This window comes from Aspergillus puulaauensis, chromosome 6 (genome assembly GCF_016861865.1).
Source record: "Aspergillus puulaauensis MK2 DNA, chromosome 6, nearly complete sequence".
Classification (NCBI taxonomy): Eukaryota; Fungi; Ascomycota; class Eurotiomycetes; order Eurotiales; family Aspergillaceae; genus Aspergillus; species Aspergillus puulaauensis.
Genome location: NC_054862.1, coordinates 1,689,443 through 1,703,984, shown reverse-complemented (window position 1 = coordinate 1,703,984; position 14,542 = coordinate 1,689,443). Strand labels below are relative to the sequence as shown.

Here is a 14,542-nt window from a genome sequence, read left to right as displayed (position 1 = left end):
TGTCGCGGTGGAAAATAAATCCGTCAGAATAGTCAATGGAGTGACCGCCATTTAGACCGCTTAATGATACCATCGTCCGTCTCCCAAATAGGAAGGTCCGATCTCGCCCGCATTGGACACTTAAACCACTTCTTGAGTTCTGTGTTGATTATAAGACTATAGACTTAACTCTTCCAGTTCGATTCGTTGCATCGTATTTGTTGATCCAATTTCCTAGACAATTTTTTCTTCAAAAAAACGAGAGCCATAGGTACCTACTCCGTTGCTTCTCCGTCCGCATACTACATAGGTCCCGCAACTGATATACATGCAGACTATATCTCACACCCTGGACATTGCCTGGCTGCCTGGCTGCCTATGCATTAAGATATACATGGCATATAACACAAACATAAAAGAAAAATGTCCCTCAAACTACAACTCCCAGAGACGCTCGCGGCTCTTCCGCGGGTGAATCTACTCTACCCATTCTTCTCCCCAATCCATCCATTACAGAGTCTATCAGCTTCCGCCCGAGGCACAGGCGCACAAAAGGTGCAAGTCTCACTGTATGCAAAGCGAGAAGACCACGCCTCCCCGCTCGCCTGTTCAGGGAATAAGTACCGCAAGCTGGAGTACATCATACCGGATATCCTATCCAGCCAGCCGCGGTACGGCGCCGGTGTTGCGGCAGATAGACCGGTGGGGCTGGGGACCCCCAGAGGGAAAGTAACGACGCTTGTAACGGAGGGCGCGGTGCAGAGTAACCACACGGTACAGGTTGCGGCTGTTGCGTCAAAGATCGGGCTTGAGTCTGTTGTGCTCTTGCATAAAGGCACGGGGGGCGGGTTGTCTTCAGCGGCGGACAAAGAGGCGTTTTTGAGGACGGGTAATGTGCAGGTTGTTAAGTTGCTGGGTTCTGATGTCAGAATGCTTGAGCCGCCTACGCCACCGAAGACTGGGGATGACCTCGTCGAGGAGGTTTTGGAGGAGTTGAGGGCGCAAGGGAAGCATCCGTATTGGATCCCTTCCGGCGCGAGCTTGCATCCGCTTGGTGGGTTGGGGTATGCGCGGTGTGCGTTTGAGATTGCGGCGCAGGAGAGAGAGGTTCTTCTCAGTGGACAGAGCCCTGAAGAGTCTCGGTTCGATTATATCTTTGTCGCTTGTGGGAGTGGGAGCACAGTTGGTGGGCTCATCGCGGGTTTCAAATTACTAGACAAGACGCAACCACGGCGACAAGGAAGCCCGCCACGTCGGGTCGTCGGAATCCTAACCTCTCCCACAAGACGAAAACCTTACCATGCAGAACGGATCCTCCGGTTTGCCCGCCGCGCAGGTGAATTGATGGGACTAGATCCAGAGAACGATATCACCATGGATGACGTCCTTCTCGATGATCGATTCGCGGGCTCAAGGTACGGCGTACTAGATGCGCAAACAAAAGAAACCCTCTCTCTAGTGGCGGAGAAGGAAGAGGTTATTCTAGACCCGGTTTATACAGCGAAGGTAGCAAGGGGGATGATGCACTGGGTTGCTAAAGGAGAGATAGATAAGGATATAATCCCTAATTCTACTGGCCAAGAACAAGAACATAAACAGGTAAACGCCCTGTTCATTCATACAGGCGGACAGTCCGCACTTGGAGCATACGCGGATATTTAGAATACAAAATACGGAAACTGGACAGAATTGAATCGAATTAAATCTATCAATTAAACATACATCTGTCTGAAGAAAGAGAGAAACTCAACTAGTCGTACATTGTATGAAAAAAAACAAGAGAAATGAAAAAAAAAAAAAAAAAAAAAGAGAGGGGAATCTCAGAGCCCTCAAACAGCAAAAGGCACATTCGTAGCACCCGTGGGTGGACCGTTCCCAGCCAGAATGCAGGAAGTAAGGGAAAACAAAAAAACGTAGAAAAGCAGAATCACCATCCGATCCCAATACACCGACGACCCCTTCGAAAAAAAACAAAGAAAGAAAAGACAAAAAACAGAAATTTTTGAAAAAGAACAGACTCCACAACAAAAGAAGCAGGTTGAAGGGACTGAGACATAGCAGTAACATCAGACATGAAAGAATCATAAAATGCAGCAGCGGTAGTGTTTTGCCAGGACGCCTAGTGCGAATAAGAACCACACAAATTCCGGGAAGTACATTTGTGAAGAACAAAGGGTCAATTCAGAGAAGAGAGGGGTAGAGGAAGGATGTAGAAAGGACTAAGCTGCCGCGGCCGCTTCAGCTTCTGGCTCGGGATGACCATTGATTTCTTGAGGTTTCTCCTCCACCTCCCCATCAGGTGCAGGTGCGGAGCTTTCCCTGTCATTGCCGACATCAAGCAATTCCAAGGCTTCGTTTGCGTGCGTGTTTTCCATGAGCTCATCAGGTTCTTGGTCAGCTTCCGGGTCAGCATCCTGGTTTGTGAGATCGGCAAAGACATCGTCTAGGTTCCGCGGACTACTACCGAATGGGTTCGAATGATCGACCTCGGGCCCGGGGGGTCCGCTTGGGGCAGTCCGCGAGTAGCGGGGAGGACTAAATAGAGCCGAACTGAGGCCATGATGGGGAGCAGGTGAGGGAGATCTTGCGGGGAACGGGGTTGAATCTGCGGCAACATGAGGCAAGAAGGCCGAAGACTCTGGTGCGAATGCGGAGGTGCTGTCACTCGCAGGGAGCGAATAGCTTGCAGAAAAGGGGTAAGGAGGATTTTGCGTGTCGCCTGGCGTCAATGTCGGCCCCATGCGCGAGCTGTCTGCATTTGAATTATCGCCAGGGGGTTGTGATGGCTGAAGTGACGGAGGCCGGCCATGTTGAGAATCAATCGACTTGCGCTTCGCAGGGTTTGGCTGCTTGGGACGTAGATGAACAGGGAGATCTTCAGGGCGCTCAATCCCCATTCGAGCCATTATCTTCTGCTGCTTCGTTGGGCGTGGCTTCCTCGTCGACAAAGATTGCTCCAAAATCGGTGGGGGTTCGGGAGCGACAGGCTGCCATTTGTGAATCTCTTGCCGGAATAAATTCGTCTCATACGCCAGAAGAACCTCCGCTCCCTCAATCTTACGCAAATAGAAGATCAAGGTAGGGACTTCTTCAGTAGTGGTGCACGCAGTATTAGTAAACCCTTGCAGGAAATCGCGGAAAGATGTTGCTTGGTTTAGAATACTCTCAAGTATTTGCTCCTCATCAGGCTGGAAAGGGAGGCCAGGGATCTCGGCCTGCCACTCAAGGAGATCTTCAAGTTTTGGGCGAGCAGCATCTCGGGGGATCTTTTGTCGCCAATCGCAGATAGGACAAGTATATTTGTCGCACTCCTTGACTTTACCCCGAGCAATTTTCAGGCATTTACCATGGTACCTAGCACACTTAGCGATTAATCACAACGATAGACGGACGCACATAGAACTTACCATTCACCACAAATCTCGCACTCGATCATCATTCCAGCTTCTGAGTGTCTGCAGATACAGAATACATCCCGCTTAGCCATCGACTGCCCAGCCCAATAATGCCGTTGCCCATCAGGGCTATTGTCTCTTGAGGCTGGCTCCACTGGTGGGCGGAAGCGATCTTCGAGGTCAAAGCAGTAAGAATTCCTCTTTTCAACATACTCCATGTGTGACTTGAGAATGTGTAGAGGAGCATTGGCCTTTCCAAACAGCTTCTTCCCTTTCCTCATCCAATCTTCGTGGCGTTTCTGCTCGCGCTCTAAGTCAACCGCACCGGTAGGCCGACTGTTCAGTTCTTCCAGTGACTCCATTAACTCCCGCACTTCCTTGTAATTGGGCCTATTTTTGTAGTCCGGATCCTTGCTCTTTTCGTACAGGCTGTGTATCCGTTTCTGGGCTTCACGTTGTTTGGTCAATATGGCATCTACAGCAGCGAGAGTCTCTGGGGAGACAGGGAACCGGGACGCCTGTGCGGATAGTGCTTCCAATTGTTGGTAATGGACCACTTCTGCTGACATCAGCTCCTTGGCTTTTGCTTCCCAGGCCTCACCATGGCGACAGTTTTCTTTAAAATGTGCTAGGTGTTCGTTTGTCTCAGAAAGCCCCAGTTGTTCACCGGCCAATACACGTTCCTGGCAGTCCTTCAGGGTCAGGTAATGGTCACGTCTTCGCGCTGCATCCTCGTTCCACTTCATCTGTCGTACAATATGTTCCATTCTCTCAACTTCGGGTAAGTCCACGTTGAAATTCCGGGAGTTCTCCACAAGCTCTTCGACTTCCTGTATTGACCGGATATGTGGGTTCATAAGCACAACGTTAACGTCCTGGCGGAATTTCTCGATCTCGCGGGTTTTCTCTGACAGAGCCGCCATCTGTGGACAGTCGAATGACAGTTTATCAGCCTCTGCAAGAAGGGCGTAGATTTTGTCTACGCTGCGAACTTCACGGTCACGTTCTTCCAGCTGCGAGGCCTTGGAACCAGCTTTGCGCCAAGCCTTTTCGTTCTTCCTTCGGTTCTGCTGCTTCCGCGTAATGTAGTTGGTTGCATCCTCAACCCATTTATCACAGCGCTGAACGAAGTCCGCAAGATTTTGGAGACCAGGTAAATGGTATGGGATTTTCTCACCTTCATTAAGTAGGCTATGAAGGACCTTCAATTGGGGCTTCGGCTCATCGTCCAGAATGTTGTCGAGTTTCTGCCCCCATGCTTCCGGGATCCTGGAACGTTCTCGGACTTTCAAAACCATGTCTTTCAATTCAGCGTCGCTGGCTCGGTAGCGCAGCGTATGATCCGGGCCTAGTAGTTTTTGCGATAGCGGTTCTCCACAACAGTCATGGGCATCCAAATGTATCAAACAGAGCGTCTTTCCGGTCTTGTGGCATTTGAATTGGGTTAGGAAGATGAAAGACTTGCAATAGTGGCACTGATAGTCTTCCTCCGGAATATCTTTATTCTCAACCACGAACCTTAGCTGGCAGCCACCAGTGGCAGCTGGATCTTCGGAAAATAAAGCACAATTATGGGGCGCCGCCTCCTGATGGCGCGTAGCAAATGATGCTCGTTCACCTAACTCACGAGAGCATGTCCTTTGAAGAGCTGGAGCAAGCCATCTGGCAGTGGAAATCGTCGTATCCCGGGAAGCGGCAGTGAAAAGTAGCTCATCGTGGGGGAAACACGGGTGCCTACGAAAGGCTTGAAGACGGTCGACTCCCATCGCGCCAAAGGGTTCCCAGTCCACAGGTGCAAAGTTAACAGCTTCATTGAAGTTGAATCCATGGTTGAACCCAGCATGGTACGCCTGAGGGAATGTGACGACAAATTGGCCTGCCCGTTGATCGAGCGCGTAGCAATTTACCCCAGCTTTCCGCAGCTGATCCGGAGGCATCAGAGTAACAAGTTGGAAAAGTAAGTCAGGCTGGCCTTCGAAGAGTTCAGGAACAGCCTGTCGCATTGCTTCTTCGAATGCTTCCGCATCAGCTCCCGGAATTCCGTACCAAGTTTTCGTTGCTCCAAAATGCTGATAGTTGGCGGAGTATGCGTAATGATCTTCGTTATGCCAACAAAAAGTCGAGAAACACATGCCAACGTAAACCCACGGAACTGTCATGCCCGAGATATCAGATTTGATGTGACGGAACAGGGAGTCTCCATGGAAAGGAAGATTGTTCAAATTCCAGGGATCCTTTGAGTACGGATCGAGGGGGTTACGTTCAACCGTGGCGAAGCCACTGCCGTGAGTGGTTGAGTGAATATCAGCACCATATTCAACCTCAACTGTCTCCGTTAGACTCTCCACCAGTTTCCAGAACTCTCGCTCGACGTCATCTTCTGACTCCCGTCGATGAGTGTTGAGAACGGGGTCAAAAGGCATTTTCGAAGCGAAATAGTTCTTCTTGAAATTGTTTGCCTTTTCCTGGAATTGTTTCAATGAGTAGATACCACCCTCCTCAAATCCAAACTCTCCCGTTCCGACCAAACACTTGGGACAGTGCCAATCGAACTCCGGGATGTGGTGCAAGGGAGGGTCCAAACAATATCTATGGAAACCCTGATCACAGCTATCGCACACCAAGATTGAGGACCGATCCTCAGACTTGCCACAAGTCTCACATTTCTGAAGCTACAGTTAGCAATTGGCTCACCTAGGGTTCTGTCTTTTTATAGAACATACATCACCAAATTCCCGTGAGTCACTCTTCCTCGAGCGTGAAGGAGCAGGGCGAAGAAGGCTCATTTGTGAGCCCGCAACAGTTGGGAGAGGCGCATCTGTCGCGAACAATTAGTATGTAACGATAATGGTTCATTAATAGTATGACATACCCTTCCGTAGCCTTTTGCTCCGTCGTCCGTTGGCATCCAGTTCCCCAGCTTCGGCTTGAGACTCGCTTTCGTCGCTGATAGCGCGCTTCGCTGACTGGGCGCCATGACCATTGGACATCGGTGTTGAGTCCTTCGGGTACTCGGCAACGCTTCGCGGTGTAGCAGACTCAGGTTCAGTTTCCCGTTTCACCGGTGGCGCATTATTCACCGCTACAAATGAAGGCGATCTGTTGACTGCGGTAAACCCGCCCGAGTTCACAGCTGTGAATCCGGATGCGATTGGTCGCGGAGGTGTGGGCTCTACCGGCGGCGTGGGCTTCTTATCAGGAGTCGCAGCGAGTTCTTGAGGAGTATTTTGGACAGATGTAGTAGCTGGGTTCATTTGGCCATGGGGCGTCGCAGAACGTGTATCACTCTCCAAAGGTGTTGGTTTCTTAGGCATGGGCGAGTGATTGGGTGAAGGGGTATAAGGACCGCCATGCTCGATCTCAAGCTGCTGTTGTACTCCGGGTTTCGCAACACGCAAATACTCTTCATAGGGTTGGAGCCATCTCTGGTAAGAGTTTTTGAGAGACGTCGAGAGGGAAGACATGATCTTGCCGCTGTAGCCCAGGTCACGGCCAATCTCTGCCCACTTTTTCATCTTACAGACCTGCTCAAAGCCGCCGCGGACTTCGACGGCCTTTTTCAGCCGAAACAGGTCCAGAGGACGCTTATCGACGCTTGGGAATCGATTTAGGTTGGTACCGTGCTGCTTGTGAAACTTGGCTAGCTGGTCAAGATAGTTCAAGTTTGCACGAGTTCCTGGGTCTGGGTCAGAACTGGGCTGCGGAGTACCACCGGCAGCAAGCAACGCTGAACGCGGGGGCATACCTCCTTCGACCGAATTAAGCTCCTGTCGACGGGTTTTGAAATGAAAGCGCTGGAAGTGGTTGATGGTTAACTTAGAACACTCACAAACCCGCAGTGCAAGGGATGAAAGTTCTCGGGATAACAAGAGAACACAAAAGGATACGACAAAAACTGCGATGCTCATACCTCCGTATCAATAGCAAACGTCGGCTGCCAGTTCTCTGGCGGAATAACCCTGCAAATGCCATATTTCTTTCCTTCCGGCGCGATCTTTTGGATATAGGCCTCTGGGTCTCTGAATTCCTCCTCGGTTGGGCGGAAAGTCGGCGCCTCTTGGAGGCCATGAGGGCGGACTCGACCCGTCGGCTCGCGGGGGGCATTCGACTGTCCTCGTCTTTCGACCGTCGATAAATCGAGGGGTGCGGAGCGTCGAGTGCTCAACGGTACATTATGAGAGTGGGACGGATGGGTACTGGAGGAACGGGCGGGTTGACGGCTCGCTGGCGGCTGTATGCCTGTCGAGTTCCCTCCTGTCGCGGCCGGAGCCACCATGTCTTAAGAACGATGATCGATCGAATTGAGGTCAAAGTGAGATGCGCGTGCGTTTATCGCGGACGGAAGGAGGCCAGGGTTGTATGCGAAAACCCCATGGGAGAGCTAACAAGCAAGAAGACAAATAAGACGAGTCACGCGATGGAATTGGAGAAGCGAGAGGTAAGCAGTATATGAGAGGTTGGGAGGGATGGCGAGGTGTAGAGGGGAAAGGAGGGGAGAAGGAAAGTTCCTAGAGAAATGGAAAGGTGATGAAAGCGATGGCCGTGGAGTTCCAGCAATTGTGAAGGGAAGACCGAGATGAGCCCGGGAGGGCTAGCACTGCTAGTAGCAGTGTGGAGCCTCGGAAGAGCAACGAGAACCAGAGCAGCAATTCACTCACCCGGGTCAGTTCAGGACTCAAGGTTGGGTAGGAGTCTATAATTTAGCGATCGTTAGCCGACCATTATAGCCAAGGCAATATCCACGGACGAGCAGCAGCGACGATTGGAGGATTGATAGAAGGCACTGGTTCGTCGACAAGCAGGTCGGGCCAAAAACGGAAAACTAGCAGGGACCTCTTGCGGTGGTCTGATCTACCTTGTATTGACGACGGAATCGCAAACTGGTCGATTGGCTCAGATCGCGACGCCCTGGAGATGGAAAATCTTTGTAACAGAGAACCCTGGATCTCGGTAGAAAGTTGGTTTACTTGACCAGATCAGGATTTGGTCACGACTCTGGTTTCTGCCTCAGGCCTCAGGGTAACACTGAATACCGTACGGAAAGATATGATCCGCAAACGGTACTGGAGCCTCAGTCCCGTCGCGTTCTCCAATGTATGTAGAAACTTACACCGTAATGGTGGGATCGGGCTACTAGTAGATAGCTTCCAGGCGGTAATAACGTAGTCCGGAGTTGTCACTTATTATTGGCCTCCATAATCTAACATTGCGAACCCAATTTGACTGTCATGACCAAGGAATCATGGATTCTTCGATAGTTGCAATCACCTGATCCGAGTTAATCGCGAAAGATACGTAATCGCAATACAGGCCGTCACATCCAACTGATCCCAGCCACCTGTTGTCTGTCTGCAGGTGCACCGCAAAAGCTTCCATTCCAGGAAAATACCGAGCTGTTCACGTCCATCATGCAGTATTAGTACTTACCTCATCGTGTGTCTACGCTGAATTCCAGCTCTTGACCCGGATTTTACTTCCGGACTGTTGCCTTGTTAACTCGCACAGTATGCTTTTCGCGGGAAAAAAACACGCAGGTTACAGCGGCCCGTGGTGTGTTGAGTTAGCGCCTCTTCTTCCTGTTGGACATGGGGTCGGCCCGTTTCTGGTGGATTTCGGCACGACACAAATTCATTCTAAAATCGACAATGATCCCGCAAGCATTTATTATTCTGCAAAAAAATATTTATATATAAAAAAAAATCAAGTCCGCCTTTAAGTTAGTTATAGTCAACCGTTATATGACGAACGTGCTGGCCTCTTATTCTGGTTCCTACAAGTCTCAGAACTCCCAACCTGGCCCTTTAATGAATCGCATGATACCATGGTGACATTCATCGACCCAGCACTGGCCACCTTGAGCTTCTTGTCTTTTTTCGAGATGCAGGTGAGATTGTTTCGTCGTCTCAATTCTCTTCCTTCCGAAGTTTGTCCTTGTCCCAGCGTCCCTAAACTTCTTGTGCTGTGACTTCAAACACTGGCCCAGGGTCAGGAATTGATAAACAGGACAGTACACAGATTTGAGCATATTTTCTGATTAAGCTGGTATTACAAGGATTTCTCATGTAAACCCCAACGTGGCGTACACAGGCTCCTGTTGACTTGAAGGCAATGCCATGGTCGTCATCGAACTGTGATAAACCGAATCAATGGAACAGTGGTGGTATTCACTTGGGCTTCGATGATAATTCGGCGTTTCCAGTATATCACCTAGTGGGCTGAGAATTTTCAACCCAGTGGTCCATCATCGTCGAGCTCGCTATCTTCAATGACCCCTTCACCCTTCGAGACCTTTGATTCTTGTTGTGGGGAGCTGATTGGGCCAGATTCCAAGTCAGAATCTAAAACTTTGTCCCAATAGTCATCCAGAGAATCTGTATCATGGCCATCCTCGTCCGGGGAGTCATGCTCCATAGCTGCGGCAGCTATCGGCTTTTCCACCGTTGCTGCCTTGGCTTTTATATTCTTCAAGGCTTTCCTGTTCTTCCTCTCGCATATATTCAACATGGCACGCGTCATATCTCTTCCGCGGGTTCTAATGCTCAATTCTTGCATCATGGACGACCATTGAACGGTCTGAGCACACATGGGGCACTTCCCAGCAAGTGGGACAACCCGATCTAAATCTTTCGCAATATCCAGGAATTTTGCTGAGAGACACAGCAAATGGGCCGTGCTATTGCAGCCGGCTGTTGGGCAAACAACAGCTAGGTCATTCTCTTTGTATTGTGCTTCGCATACTTTACAAGTCGTGCTCCTGATGTCGTCAAGTAGAAGCGCCCCTTTTTCCACATAGTCCGTTATTGGTGTGTAGTCGACCTTGATATCTTGGACAGTTCCAACTGCCGAATTGCGCTCCTCGCGGCGAGCGAATATGTCTGTGCAATTTCCGTCTGCAATAGCCTTGATATGATCAGGTATAATTCCGTCTACACGGTCACACCATCCTCTCCAGGCCTGAGAAACATCGGCGGCAAAAAATCGTAGAGTAAGAGGCCAGCCTTTGAAGTAGGTAGACCGTAATAAAAGGTGTAGGTCTTCCAAATGAGCCTTTAAGGAGTGCCGCGTTCGACGAAGTGGTGGTTTTCTCTTGGATTTCTTTTTCTTATCATCTTCTGTGCCCTTTTCAGAGGCTTCAGGTCCCTTCTGAGCTTTAGATTTCTTCTGCGCCTTGGGTTTCTGCTGAGATTTTCCCACCACAGCGTCATTCTCAATGTCACCATTCACCTTTGATTTCCCATTCTCGTTCGAGTCTTTTGAAGAAAGATGCCTAGTAGCCACCGGGTGTTGCCATGCCCACCTAGTATCCTGTTAACGTAGGAACATAAGAATCAGAAAGAATAATACTCACTCGAATTGTAACGCCGCAATATTACTGGTAAACCCTTCTACTACCATAACCATCTCCCATGGCCGTCTCTTGTCATTCGCCGTTTTGCGGGCTCCGCCTTTGGAGAGCCCGTTATGCTGGGCGAGACGACGGGCAGGGTCTGGTGTGGAACCAATGTATAAGGCTGAACCTTTATAGCCCGTACCCAACGATCGAAGTAAATAGCAGCAATAGTATGCCGGGATTACTTTGGGCAGGTCATATTGTTCATCCTCCATCGTTGCAGGACACTGGTACTGTCATTGGGAGCAGCGAAGTGGGTGTTTAGTGAGGATTATCACAATGGGCAGTATGATATATTGAATATGGCTAGTAGCATCCTGACTTTGTTAGAATGGGGAATTTGAATAATCAAATTTTTGTTGCTGTAAGTATTTTCGGAGTACGGTAGGAGGTATATATATCTTCCGTAACCGGGGCAATGAGAAGAGCGTTCAGTCGCTTGCCGGCAGAAATTCAAATTATACCCCTACAGGCGACAAAAGAATAGATATAAAACAGGTGAAAAAAATGGGTCTATTTTCTATCGTTGAAATAATATATAGGAAGGTTGCCGTACAATATTCAGGCAACTACAGAATACCGTGGTGCGAAGACATTCACGTGATGTAGGTATACCAAAAAGGAAAGGGCGCATTTTGGCAACTCTCTCCTATAGGAACGGTCTTGCTTGCAATTGGACCGCTAGTATCCTAAGTAGTCGGAATTATGGTTGACTTCGAGCGCTCGAAATGCTGCAGGGTCTCAATTCTTCGTTGAGTGATCTTAGTGTGGGCTGGAGTCAGTGTTGAGACTCATTGCTCCGTTTATAGTCGATGCGGCATTGGCGATTCATGGCTTTGCTGTCAAAAACACCAAGAAATAGAGGCGTTCACCCGACCATTTCTTAGGAAATGGATGTCATCTTTCCTAGAGCGCTCGCCGGGTCCACACGTGCAATGCATTCGGTTACAATCTTCGAGATATCTTTCGACACTTCTTCAAACGTCCTTCCGGCGTCAATCATCCGAATATCGCTCTTTTTCTGGAGGCTAAATATGGTACTAAACAGCTCGCGAACACGAGATTGCATCGTCTCGTTCTCGTAGCGCTCCCCGCCGAACCCGCCACGCTTTGCAGCTTCTTCCGGTGATATGCTGAGAAATAGGCAGACATCAGACTTTGGTAGGCCAATTTCTGGCAGCCAAGCCCATTCCAGGGACAGTGAAGGGTTAGCTTTTGCAGCTGAGTAGACTGCGCCGGAGTATGAATAGCGGTCCACAATCACGTTGGTTCCATCGGCGATATCAGCCTCAATATCCTGGGCAAGCTCCCAACGGTTAGCGGAGAAGAGAAGGTGAATAGAATGGTCGTCCAAGTGAGATTGTCCGCGTAGATAGCCATCAATTAGCTTTCCTATGGGGGTTGTTCGATCTAGACAGGAGCAGATTGTCAGTTTGCGCATTCACAAGTCTGTGATCGAGAATCGAAATACCTGGGAATCTGATGTATTTCACAGGGCGACCTGATTCCTGTAGAGAGTTACGAAGATATTCGCACTGGCTGGATTTGCCTGCTCGATCCAGGCCTTCGACAACGATCAGGGCCCCGCGTTTCCCACGCGTCCCATTGGCGACCATGGTGATTGTGGGAATATCTCAACCGCAACGGAGCCGTACTAGATCGAGCCGAGTGTGGTAGATAATCTCGAAAATATTGACCAGCGAGAAATAGAATTGGTTATGACGCGCCGGGTTCGGGAAGATGTGTGTCTGGGAGTCGGAGATGGCCCACTGATAAACCAATTCTTGGATCGGAGCTAGATCGATAACAGTCTTTCTTTTCTGCCACCTCCACTCCCCCAATCAACAACTTGGCAACTTGTCTGTTCGCTTGTACATCGCAATGGGATCAGATATGCCTTCACAATCTGCGGGTGAGATGTTCAACTTTAGCCTTCTGGGCTCTTCAGCGTCAATCCTTGCCCCACGCGTGGGACGACTCACGATTGCAGGCCGCAAACCTATCTCGACACCCCACTACATTCCTTTAACATCGCGAGGGGCAGTCCCTCATCTGGCGCATGATGTAATGCGTGATAGCACCTCTATCGGTAGCCTGTTTTTTGGCCTAGAAGATTGTATGTATTACCCTCCAGCAATGGGAGAAGTATGGGTGGAACTGACTATTTAATGCCCACCGGGGCTCAGATATCAGTCTTAGAAAAGCGGGAACAAAACAAAAAGAAGTCCCCGATACCTATCCCAATATACGCGATTCCGACTGCACCTCATGAATCGGCTCTGCGCAAGTTTATTTGCCTTCCCGACGAGACCATAACAATCCTCGGCCCACGCCGCGAGCCTCCAATCGCCTGCCCTCCAACGAACACAGACACGTCCATCGCTGTCCTTACATCCGTAGGTTTCACACAATTGGACGCAACTGAGTATGTTGAAGCTATCCAAAGGATCAGCCCAGACATAGTTATCGGGCTGGCAGACCTGGTAACCGGGCAGTCGCCTGGTATCAAAAGGAGGACGAAAATGGTTGACCGGACGCACGCCTTTACAGCTCATGCGACGGATAACCTCTACGGCCCTGATCTCTCAGAGCATAGCAGGTCGACGGCGGCATATTTTGCACCAATACTGCCTCTAGAAAACACGCAGCAACAGTTATACCTAGAAGATCTAGAAACGGATGTACGGGCCTTCATTTCCGGCCTTGCACTCTACGAGTCAGAATCCCTCTCAATCGTACCTGAACTTCTTGGAGACCTCCCACGTCTCCTCTTTGGCGGACCAAGAACGCCACGCGAAATTCTACGTCAGATTGAATTTGGAGCGGACCTAGTTACCATCCCCTTCCTGAACCTCATGTCGGACTTAGGAATGGCTTTTAACTTCGCTTTCCCAACTCCCTCCTCATCGGAATCTAACCAGCCCACCGAACCTCTTCCGCTCGCTGATGATCTCTGGTCGTCATCCAATACCACAGACACGAGTCCCTTAAATAAGTCATGCTCCTGCTACACCTGCCAAAACCACCACCGCGCATACATCCACCACCTCCTCTCCGCAAAAGAGCTTCTCGCGTGGACGCTTCTTCAGATCCACAACCACTACACCATGGATCTATTCTTCTCCAGCATCCGTGACAGTATCCAGCGTGGGACATTCGATGAAGACATTCGCACCTTCCAGGAAACATACGCACCTGAATTCCCCGAAGCCACAGGTCAAGGGCCGAGGTACGTTTTTTTTTTTATAAAACCACTTCATTCACAACTCACCATTACTCTCTACACACTTATTTATGTAACTTCTTTGCATGCTAATAAACACACCTGTAGACTTCGTGGCTACCAACTCCCCGCATCAAGCACAGCCCAGCCGCGTCGCTACCCACCAGCCTATGGAAGACTCGACCTTGCCGCACAGAAATTTGCCGAATCGCAATCTGAGATTGCAACGCCTGACACCGGGGCTTCGGGGCTCGAGGAGCACGGGTTCGCGGAGAAGGCATAGGATCCTTCTATCGATGCCGCAAGCTATTAGTTTATGCGGAAAATGAAGAAGATTATATAAATACATAAGTCTTGGGAGTTTACTTCCCTTGGTCAATTGATGCATAAGCGAATGCGTTTCATAGCCGCGCGATTATTTATATTTTGTGCTACCCATATATAGGAAAGCGCATTTGAGTATAACCAAGTATAACAGAGCAAAACAGACTTACTTAATGTCTAACAAAGATATGACCGAAAACGTGATGTTGAATTTATATACACTAAGTTGAA

The 14,542-nt window shown here is 49.6% G+C and overlaps 5 protein-coding genes across 5 annotated transcripts; 2 read left to right on the top strand and 3 right to left on the bottom strand.

The window, feature by feature from the left end:
* Window positions 1-402: 402 nt before the first annotated feature.
* Window positions 403-1,641, top strand: APUU_60650A (1-aminocyclopropane-1-carboxylate deaminase/D-cysteine desulfhydrase; the record flags this gene model as incomplete). The annotated part of the gene is made up of 1 exon (XM_041693914.1): window positions 403-1,641. The coding sequence occupies one exon, from the start codon at window positions 403-405 to the stop codon at window positions 1,639-1,641; it is 1,239 nt and encodes a 412-aa protein (XP_041559796.1).
* A 557-nt stretch (window positions 1,642-2,198) lies between these two features.
* Window positions 2,199-7,650, bottom strand: APUU_60649S (putative PHD transcription factor (Rum1); the record flags this gene model as incomplete). Its single annotated transcript, XM_041693912.1, has 5 exons — window positions 2,199-3,333; window positions 3,387-6,040; window positions 6,098-6,192; window positions 6,247-7,168; window positions 7,285-7,650. The coding sequence occupies 5 exons, from the start codon at window positions 7,648-7,650 to the stop codon at window positions 2,199-2,201; spliced, it is 5,172 nt and encodes a 1,723-aa protein (XP_041559795.1).
* Window positions 7,651-9,599: 1,949 nt separating this feature from the next.
* Window positions 9,600-10,979, bottom strand: SLX1 (structure-specific endonuclease subunit SLX1; the record flags this gene model as incomplete). The annotated part of the gene is made up of 2 exons (XM_041693911.1): window positions 9,600-10,671; window positions 10,723-10,979. The coding sequence occupies 2 exons, from the start codon at window positions 10,977-10,979 to the stop codon at window positions 9,600-9,602; spliced, it is 1,329 nt and encodes a 442-aa protein (XP_041559794.1).
* A 668-nt stretch (window positions 10,980-11,647) lies between these two features.
* Window positions 11,648-12,380, bottom strand: CDC8 (bifunctional thymidylate/uridylate kinase; the record flags this gene model as incomplete). Its single annotated transcript, XM_041693910.1, has 2 exons — window positions 11,648-12,174; window positions 12,236-12,380. The coding sequence occupies 2 exons, from the start codon at window positions 12,378-12,380 to the stop codon at window positions 11,648-11,650; spliced, it is 672 nt and encodes a 223-aa protein (XP_041559793.1).
* A 265-nt stretch (window positions 12,381-12,645) lies between these two features.
* On the top strand, window positions 12,646-14,270 carry APUU_60646A (tRNA-ribosyltransferase family protein; the record flags this gene model as incomplete). The annotated part of the gene is made up of 3 exons (XM_041693909.1): window positions 12,646-12,880; window positions 12,958-13,993; window positions 14,096-14,270. 3 exons carry the CDS (start codon window positions 12,646-12,648, stop codon window positions 14,268-14,270), a joined length of 1,446 nt encoding a protein of 481 aa, XP_041559792.1.
* Window positions 14,271-14,542: the final 272 nt, after the last annotated feature.